The sequence below is a fragment of the Diorhabda carinulata genome, chromosome 1 (genome assembly GCF_026250575.1).
Source record: "Diorhabda carinulata isolate Delta chromosome 1, icDioCari1.1, whole genome shotgun sequence".
NCBI lineage: Eukaryota > Metazoa > Arthropoda > Insecta > Coleoptera > Chrysomelidae > Diorhabda > Diorhabda carinulata.
Genome location: NC_079460.1, coordinates 11,072,076 through 11,083,134, shown reverse-complemented (window position 1 = coordinate 11,083,134; position 11,059 = coordinate 11,072,076). Strand labels below are relative to the sequence as shown.

The following is an 11,059-nucleotide window of genomic DNA, read 5'->3' as shown; positions in this document are numbered from 1 at the left end:
ATAATAGAAATTTTATTACCAAAACTCTGTTTTTACTAATCAAATACTGACCAATACCTTTCTTCAGTGACCATTCAGTGGTTTCATTTGATACATTTCATTTTATGTAACACTGTAACTTATATCAAGTCTGAAAAGTCAAATTAATGGAAGGACTTATATAGATTATCAATACTATTTATTGTTGTTACCGGATGGATCAATAACTTTTTAGTTTATTTTTAACGAATTCAATGGTTTTCCGCTTTTTTCAGTTAATGAAGAAACCTTGTCTTTGAAATTCAACGGTGCTACTTATCTTCAATATAGAAACAGAGGTTATAAAAGGTAAGATCTAATTCTAACGACAATTTTTTGAATTTCTACCGTATGTGTAAAATTTGTGGTTCATGGTATACCTAGTTTACTTATTACTAATATAACTAACACAAATCTTACTAATAGCGAAAATATAACGAATTTCACTGACAATAATGATGAACCCCACAACAAAACTGTGGAAGATGATGATTTCGATGATGGCAACAATTTATTTGATGAAGAAAACTATTATTATGATGCAGAAGACTTAGAAATTCTGTAAGTAACAACTAACACAATAAACCAGGAACTTACAGTATAAAGTATCTAAAAGTTATACAAACAAATAAAAAAATTACCATTATAAATAACACTATTATAGAAACCATACTTTTATTCTCTTCGAGAGCTATATTAAATAGCATTGTCGATATTGAATCTCGCTGTCTCCCTTGTTTCCATGTCTATAATCTATATCAAACTTTCTATGGTTAGTACAATCACTTTTAATCTTTCCATTCTCATTTTTGTTAGCTTAATAAGTTTTATTGGCAATTTCATGTCTTTCTGTTCTCACTAGCCTTCTCCTATTTTTACTATTTTCAAAAGCGGTAAATAGTATATGTGGTATATGTTATGTTTACAGCATTTTTCCAAGTCTGAGTCATGGTGTGTATTGCGTCTCCGATGGATATCCCTCTTCTAAAGACCTGTTAGTATTCTTCGAGTCTCTTACCATTGTGATTAATATTTTGTATGTGGTGTTTAAAAGATTGGTTCCTCTTCAGTTGCTACATTATGGTCTATCCAACTTTTAAATATTGGAATAAATTTTCTTAACTTCCATTCCTCTGACATTGACTCTAGTTCCCATATTTCTTCAATAAGTTCGTAGATCTTTTCCATTAGCTAAAAAAACATTTAATCTTTAAACAAAAGTGGAAATGAATCAAATTTGCATACATGAAAAAACAATTAACATCTCTACCTTTATTATTTAGTATTTATTCCACGAATTAATCAATAAATTATAATATCCACTTTTATACAAATTATAATTTTTTTATAAGTAGTACAATATTCCATTTCTATTTCACTTAATATAGTTGTGAACGATATTTTTTAGAAGGAAACCAGAACGAGGTAACAGATATGAATTAAAAATACGCACATTTATGTCTGATGGTTTAATTTTATGGAGAAGCAAAAATAGAAATCAGCTTCAAAATTACATATCAATTGCTGTAGTAGATGGATATCCAGAACTTAGTTTTAATTTGGGTCATGATGAACCATTTTGGGCAATAAGGTAAATTAAAAGGAAAAATAAAGATAATCACAAAATAACCACTACTTTTTTGTGAAGTTGTCACAATAAAATACCAATCTATTTTAATATATACATTCCAAGCTTTCGAATCTATGTATCATGGTCTTAGGTATTGAATTAAAGAGAGCATTGCACTCATATATAAAAAATAATTATATAAAATAATTGAAAAAATGTTGGATTTTCTAAAGAAGAAGTAAAAATAAAAATTCCGATGGTCAATTGTACTAATTTTTTCACTTATGTTTCTTTTATTTTGTGTGCCTTGTTCCTGTTCCATTTATTTATTATATTGATTTATTGTATACTATTCTCTGTATATGTATGATAAGATAAATTGAAGGTATAAATATCTTACATTTGATGTATTTTCATTTTTTTGCTTTGTCAAAGCAAATCTGAGGGAAAGTCTCCTTACTAAATTTTATGTACTCATAAAGTTCAGGGAATTTTTTCAATAATCAAGTCATAAGCAATAAATTTAAAAAAGGTGAAACATAAAAATAATACTAAATATTTTCATGTTCGAGTAAATTTCTAAAAGGAAAAAATAAAAATAGACATTCAGTAACATTATAAAATATTTTCAGGTCCAGAACTAAGATAGATGATGGCCAGTGGCATTCAATCCAAGTAAGAAGAAGAAAACGAATGGGCTTCATTTCTGTTGATGGATATGATATAAATAAAGGAGTAGCTAAAGCTGGAGCTATATCTCTGAGAACTAATTCGAAACTATGGTTGGGTCAGTATATATGGATAAGAGTATGATTTCTAACAGTACCTATTCATCTAAAATTTTGATTTAACCTTTACACAAACTTGAAGTTTTAAAATTATTCTGACAATTTCGTATGTAGCCTAATTAACAATAATAGTAGAAAATTTTTTGTGTGATATGATCTGAAAGTATCATTAATGATGAAAATAATCATTATTTATAATTTCAGGTGGCTCTTCAGTACTACCAGCTGGTCTCCCAACCTCATATTACAAAGGATTTGATGGCTGCATCCAAAAAGTTCTAATCCACGGCAAACCTCTAGACTTATTAGCAGATAATGATATAAGTAAAATTAATTTTTGCCATGGTAATGAAATATAGATATAATCTCAAACATCTTTTTACAAAGTCTTTGTATAACTAAAGATTTCAAACTATGAGACTGATATTTTACTATTATTTCTGAAATATTGACTTCAACTCACTGAAAAAGGTTACGCAAAAGTAAAATATACAGAAAAGCTTTGAAAATCTTCCCAGTACCAACAATTAAATGAGTCTTGAATTTTTTTGTATATTTTACCATATAAATGTCTACAATCGATTATTTATTAGATAAATTAATAGATCAATAATCATTTCATAAAAAGAATCAATGTACTATTAGTTCAAAAAATAATTACAATCGATTTATTATTCCTACCATATTATATTACTTGCTGCCTCCAAAGTGATTTCTTTCATTAAGAATATTTCACCAAATTTTTTAAATCCAATCTTGGAAAGATTTTTTGAATTTCTCATAATACCATAATTTGTTCGTTAGTTTTGGATTCTCGATTTTCTTTTATAAAATTTCTCGGGCTGCCTTTACTCTTAATGGGAGTCCCATTTTCGTTTTCTTTTTATACTTATTTATATACTATTCGAACATTTGTTTCATTATCCTCGTCTTCTTCCAATTTTTTTTTAATTCATTCAATTCGCATTTTCGTTTTTATATTTTTATACCTAATTTTTCACTTGCCAGTATATCCTGCACCTTTTCTCAACAATTTCTCTATCTCATTGGCTTATTGATGTACATAACAATGTATTATTCCCAATTTTGCATTTAATTTAAAATATTTATATACTTTTTATTCTACTCTTTCAGTACTCCTTGCATTGGGAGACCAAATTTACTTCACTGGTATCAAATCTAAGTGCCAATTCAGCTTTTCAATTATTCTTATCAGTGTATTTATCCTGGAATATAGATCATGTTAGCTGATCTAAGTGTCAATAACCAAACCATTGTATTGTTCTACAATTTCACACAGACCAGAGTTATAAAAATTATTTCAAACGTCACCAGACCTTAGTTACATAGCAAGAAAAATAATCTGTTTTTTAAGTAATACTAGTTAAATTGTAGTTTTCCGAATTCCACATTTATTCTGTTCTAGAATTGGAACAAATTTTTCCATATGGTAGGTTTTCTCGATTTGATAATTGACATACCTGTAACTATAAATATTTTCAGTAATATGGCGTTTATGTATAAGTTACATAAAATGGTGTTTCATTCCAATAATATAATTCAGAAACACTGTGGGTGATGATCTTTACTAGATGTGTTAATAAAACAAATTAGTAGATATAAGTTTGTAACAATGATACGTATTTATATTTTCTAGTTTTTGATGGTATTATATTTAACGTACAAATATTTTTCATGAAATCAAGTATTAACTCATCTTACAAACTGTAAAATACATGTTACGTTGTACATATTTAAAATTAAAGAATAGAATATAATTCTGTCAGTTCCACTGTCCTGTTGCGATAAAAATTGAATATACAGCTACAGTTTTCAAACTTAGTACTCAGTAGTCCAGAACTGATGTATTTATATTTTATTTTCTTTTGAAGAATTGTGTAAAAATTATAGAATTCTTTTAAAATTTTACGTTTGTATTTATAAAATTCCTCTTAAGAATATAACTACAAATAAGAGCTTTACTTCAAATGAAGTACCAAAAAATGGGTTAATTTATTCGCCTCATTAGTATCTCAGACCACTTTCATATTCTATAACTAAGTACTCACTGATTTTCCTACTTTAACTAAACAACTGCTGACGTTTTCATTTGACTTTATTACTGAAGAATATTAGGGCGATGATAAATACTTCTTCATAGCTACCTTAACATAATGATTAGTAAAATACATATTCAAAATCAAAGCAATACTATCGGATATATGTCGTTAATGTTAATATTTTTTTATCGAAAAAGTTTTTTTCCAAACACTACTTCAGATATTTCCAAGTTCACCTATTTAAACCTGCCTGGAAGAAATATACTGAAAAGTATCTCCGTTTCCAGAATATCTGTAAAATTGATATTAATTATTTTCCTTATGTACGAAATTATAGAATAACGTAACTATAGACAATAACATCAATTAAATACCAAAAAGAATGTTATCAATGGAATTGAGATCAATTAATTCCATTCTATTAACATTGCTCAACATTTAAAATTAAATATTCTTTAAGTAAAGCTCTTGTGTGGTTGTAAATAATTTTTTTTACTTGAATATATTTTATCAAAATTACGGTTTACTACATGCTGTTTATATCTAGTCCTTCTATTATTATTTACACTTTTGATAGTATTTTTTATGTTATAGTGCCATAATTTCTAGTAAAACAAACTGAATTATGTTGGATACCAACAATGTCAGTATTTATATAAGCAAACCGATATTTTCAGTATTTCCTCAATTGATGTTAAGTATTATACTTCCCAAACTTCTATACATATTCAATAATGATTTTACTACTTTAAAACATGAGCAAATACGAAAAATCCATCATATCTCGTAGTTTCTTTTGAATAATAGTGAGTTGATCGCTAATTTCATCAGCAAAAGAGTGTCATTAAATGAAATCTAATTACAAAATATATTTATATGTATTGTATATCATATATTCATTTCTTATTAGATCGTCTTTATTTAAGATCTCTATTGATAGAAAATAAGTTTTGAAACGCTTTACAACTTATTTCGGTCTTTATCAAAATATGACTTGGCAGGACAATTTGTGTACCTAATTATATTAATCAATAGATCACCTACTATATGAATACCAAAATAAAAATCCGCTCTAATGAGAAAAATTAATTTTCCCTTAGTTGTTACATTTCAAAAACTGTGTACCAGCTATCAACTAAATTATTCGTTGCATTGAAATTCATAAAATGAAACTATACATTTTACCAAATTGTTCATATCTTTTTTTGTCATTGACAACTTTTTTCTCGTTTAGCAGAATGTTCATAAATCATGTTTTTCAATACAAATTATATAATAGTTCCAGCTAGCAATCGCATTGACACTTTCTTGGCAGCTTAAAAATACTATAAATTCCACACAAAAGTTCTAATAATCCTAATATTGAATAAGAACTTTTTCCAAGTTCAGTTCTTAAAGGTTTCATTTCAATTTGGCGGTTCATTGAAAGATTCCAAGCCGCTAATAACTTCATTTGTTATATCTGTAAGAAACATTATTTCTTCTGTTGTTAAAATCCGTTATTATCGAAAATAGTGAAAAATTCTTCAACTCTGGAAGCGATAAATATATTGGAGCCAAACGTTAACTTAGTAGTTATAAAATAATGTTTAATATGGAAAATTACATCTTTTACTTTATTAAAATAGAAGGTTTGCAAATCTGTCTCTTGCTTATCAAGCAACGAATATACTTTTAGCATACCGTTATGGGCGAGCTCACTTGCGGTCGAACTAGTTAGTGGGGTAGTGATGATGATATGCTAGATATGCTATTCAATATCTACTACTTGCTTAGTAGTCAAATAGCTAGCAAATGGAAGCTACCTTTTGGTTTTTTGTTTTGTTGTTAGGTCCATCCCTCAGTAACCAGCTCTATGCACTGTCCAATCTCTCCTGAAAAACGCCTTCCCATTAACTAAATACACTGACATTCTTTCAATTAGGAAAGACCAAGAGTTGAGACAAATAAGTCCGATATACTCACTGCTAGTTCACAACTATACTTTTCTAGCTACCAGAAATCGACGTTGGGACAAAAAATAATCTGTGTTACAGTTTCAAATTTTCTATTTCCAATATCAAATTTATCTTGTTCTAGGTCCAGTTCCTCTAAAGTCTTCATTGGACCATACCCGGCATTTGTGGGAAGATTCTCAGTAAATTTTTTCCTCTTATATATCTCAATATTCAGATATTATGTATGACTATTCTTTTTTTTTAATTATATCATATGCAGTTTTTTCTGCGGTGACGAAATATTTATCAACTCATATTTTCAAGATATTATTATAAACATAATTTTTAGTGAATATTGACAAGAATTTATATCTCAAATAGTCATATGGAGTGTAACAATACTTTCTTATCAATCTGATGTAAACTGTTATGAATTAAAATAATCGCACAAGCTCACTAATAACACTGTAGAATAATCAATTCCTTTCACGTGAAATAATGTTTATTCTATTATTCTAGCGTCAAGCTTTTCCGTGGAAATCAAGTAGCTATCAAGAATAAAGATATATGACAATTTTTTTAATTGAAATTTCTAAAACCATTGGTGATATTCATATTAAGCCCACCGTTTACTATTACTACGCTTACACCCTCTGTTTTTCATTTCATATATGAACTGAACAACCAAACATAAAAATTTTAAAATGAGTTTACGTTCTCAAATTTTTCTCAATTCCATGAAGAAATCAAAAGATAGTGAATATAATTTGTTTGATACTCCTAGTAACAGCTTGCAGCTCTCTCCATACATGGTGATGTTAAGTCTAGGTCTAGACACTATTTCTTTCCATTTTATTTTTTAATTGTAAGTAATATAACAAAATTAATCGCATATAGTTCATACAGTAAAAAAACTGCTGTACATAATTCAGCGAGTATGAGGTCAAATTTAAATAACGATACCACATATATAATAATAGTATTAACAATAAAAAAAAATACAAACCAGAAAGTTTATGATGTGAAAATGTTTTATTACTAGTTTCAGTTAAGAAATACAATAACTATATATGTACATATTTCAGTTATCAATATAAGAATTTATTTTTTTTGAGCACATTTCATGTAATTTGAGCTGCAAGTGAAGCATTATGAACAACTACAGGGTTTTATTGAGCATTTTCCATATAAACTCAACTTTCGTACAGCTCTTAGGGGTAGTGTTAGTCCATTATTTTCATATTCTGGCCGAAAATAGTGAAGCAACTATTGAATTTTTCTGGCATTGAATTATTAAATATATTCTCAACTAATTTTTCTTAAAATTTTAAGCGAAATTAAGAAACCGCCAATTTAACAACGTTATAAAATTGTCAACTTATAAATCCAACTGTCTACTGTCAGTTGTACATAGATTTTCAAATGAAACAATCAAGCTATTAATATTTCAACTACCGTTAATTTTCAATTAGATATCTGTAATATCTGTGATTTTATAACCTACTGAAATGGTAAGGAAATTATAACATTTATTAAGCACTTGAACAAACTGATGTGTTTTTGATATTATAGAAAGTGAACGGTTGATTGTTATATGTAAAGTGCACTTTCATTACTAGTGCAATAATTTTTGTTGTATGAATTACAGTACATATGTATGTAGCATATTCTAAATCGCATGAAGTTATAATAGTTGAACAAAATAATGATTTATCGTTGCAGTCGTGAATAAACATTTTTATCATTGTTACATGAATTCATATTTCGGAAACAGAATTTTATAGTTAGTTTAAACTAAGAACTAATTTATAAACAACTCATATGAAATGTGTATGATTTCAGTGTTGAGTATTTGTTAGTCTAGCTCAGGCAACTGCTAATATCATCTTCCATCTCTAAAAATACAAACGTTTCAAAGCAATAAATATACAGGGCAGTTAATTTGACATAATAAAGTATTCTATATTTTAAGAAAGCGGAAAAATAACAAATCACAATTTCATGAACATTGTAGAAAGTCTTTATTAAAGATATAAGTGCAGAAATTTGTTATTTTACTAGAACTTTAGTAGGTACACCGCAATTCTTGACCGAAAAGCGGATTGTTTTCACATTATAAAAAATATCATAACACCATATCATACATTTACAACTACTTCATAAGTGATCGTCACTCAAGAAATACTTAATTTGTAAAAATCATAAAAATACAAATGTAAAAAAACTTGATACCCTTAATGAATGAAATAATAAATCTATTCAATATACTTCCAATTTCAATTTATGGCCTTATATATTTTGCCTATATTTCTAGGTTTTTTGAGTGAATTAGACAAATGAATTAATGCTGAACCCTCCATAAGAAATTAAGTGTTATATGTGTGAAAATCGAATTATCATATTTTGAATTTAATGTTTCTTACCTAATACTTAGTGTGAAAAGTAAAAATTTGTGAAATACCTTCTGATAATTAAGTATGTATATAGCTTAATAGTTAACAATTTGATATGTTGTTAAGTTTTAGAAAAATGTAGGATAGTTAGTTGAATTAACCTATAACATGCAAAAAAAATATTAGATCAGATTGTTTTCTACTAATCAAAAAAGTCTGATAACAAAAATATTTAGTAAAAAATTGTGGACACGTTTGTAATAGTGTTTTATTTTTTTTTCCATTATCTCTAATTTGTATTATCTAGGGTCTATGATAACCATACACACCTGTTTAATATAAAATATATTTTTTTCTCATCCAATTCCATAGTTTCATTGTTCCTCCATTATTTGTGAAATATTATTCTTTACCATCTTCTACATAATCACAAAATATATACAAACTGCATAGATATTTTACACCTTATGAATAATTATGATACTCAAAATGTTTCTATTGATTTATAACTAAAAAATAGTGTTGAGAATTGGAAACTAGTTTTATAATAATCATGAATTCGTTAGAAATAAACTCTAGTACTCATTGATGATAATTTTAACAAATTCATAACAATTAATGGGTTAGAGATAGGATAATAGGTGAAAGGACTTTTTTTATTCAAAATATTGTAAATAATATTTAAAAAAAATCATTGTAAAAAATGCATTTGTTCTGGCTTATTCAGTTTTTTGTTGTTTGAACAATAACATCAAAAGATATCAAGTGTTATCTTACACTTTATAATCAGGAACAATTCATGGACATTTTTAAAAAATTTACGACTTAAAACAATTTTGTAAACGAATGCGTCACTATGCTCTGGTCTACTTGCTCGCTGTTTGACTCTTGATCTGTGTGGCGTGGCAAATGATCGTTGAATTGTTCATTTGAAAGTTAGACAGTCTCTGTCACAGAGAGAGAGAAATGCTTTATTGTCAAAAAATTGTTACAATTTGTAGACAAAAGCTTTTAAATATTATTATTAGAATAGAAGACGTTTACAAAGTAGAAGGTACTTTCCAATAAATATGCCCTCAAATTATTTCTGGATGCGGGAAAAGATAATATGGATTTGATTTCAATTGGTAAGTGATTGTGCATTTATGTTTTTTGCATTGTAAAATATTGAGCCCTTAACTAATTCTGGACGTGGAGTAGGTAGGTAAATGTCGTGCTCCTCGTTTCTAAGTGAAAATAGCAGTGCAACGATTTTTTTGAAATTGGAGAACCGTACTTACGAATTAGGCAAACGGATTCAAAGATGAAGAAGGAAGGAAGAGTCATAATTTTTAATCTTTTAAGGAAGTCCCTGCAGTGAGCCCTGCTGTTTAGTCCAGGTAAATATCTACATCTCTTTTATGTAGTTTGTAGATTCGCTCAAATTGAGTCGCACCACAAGTACCCCAGAAGCAAAGGGCATATCTGAGATGCGACTCAATAAGGGCATAATAGGGTTAAGGAGGTGAATAAGTTCAGTTCTTTGGAAACTGATCTCAGCGCAAAACAGGAGAAACTTATTTTTTAGATAAAACAGCAATATGTAACTGCCATTTTGAGGAATTGTCCTCAACAAGAATTTTACAGATTCAACGATGGTGGTGTAGTTTAATAAAAAAGGCTGCAATGTATTTTTATTTGATAAAATTTATGTTTTAGAAACGTTTAGACCAAGAAGGCTAGAATCGCACTTAGCTATGATTTAAGGGTGATTATGTCACTAAATATGGTCCTATAAAGTGCCGAGAGATCAGGGTGGCTCCAAATGAAAGTTGTTTCGTCTGCAAATAGACATATTTTACCACTGAAGTCTTGATAGGCGATGTCGTTAATAAACAGAAGAAACAAAATAGGACCTAGTACTGAGACGTTGGGACACTCCACATTCTATTGGCTTGCCAGATGACATCGTTGTACCGTTACAAGTTGACTTCTGTTGGTAAGGTATGACTTAAACCATGCGAGAGGTGCTCCCCTGAAACCGTAGTACTGCTATTTGTTGATTAAAATATTATGATTAACACAATCAAAAGCCTTGGAAAAATCACAAAAAGTTGTTGCAGTGGAGTGATAGATAGCTGTTTAGGTTAGAGTACACATTTTTAGGGAGGGAAAAAATAGCATAATATGTGCATTTGTTACTTAAAATCCCAAATTGATGGGTAGTAATTTTTTTATATTTAAACAAAAATGATAAAAGCTTCTTTTTGGCCAATATTCCTATGATCTTAGATAACGTGTGAAAGAGTGCAAT

At 28.2% G+C, this 11,059-nt stretch overlaps 1 protein-coding gene across 10 annotated transcripts in view; it reads left to right on the top strand.

Annotated features, from left to right (window-relative positions):
• LOC130894048 (agrin-like) overlaps positions 1 to 9,130 on the top strand; it is a 451,778-nt gene extending 442,648 nt beyond the window's left edge. For 7 of the 10 annotated variants that reach the window (XM_057800652.1, XM_057800614.1, XM_057800625.1 and 4 more), the window contains 5 exons: positions 255 to 327; positions 445 to 579; positions 1,427 to 1,609; positions 2,221 to 2,375; positions 2,581 to 9,130. In XM_057800652.1, coding sequence (XP_057656635.1) covers positions 255 to 327; positions 445 to 579; positions 1,427 to 1,609; positions 2,221 to 2,375; positions 2,581 to 2,735 — 701 coding nt within the window. In that variant the 3' untranslated portion in view covers positions 2,736 to 9,130. The remainder of the gene's footprint in view (positions 1 to 254; positions 328 to 444; positions 580 to 1,426; positions 1,610 to 2,220; positions 2,376 to 2,580) is intronic. The other 3 variants (XM_057800666.1, XM_057800642.1, XM_057800634.1) reach the window with 1 other exon arrangement.
• Positions 9,131 to 11,059: the final 1,929 nt, after the last annotated feature.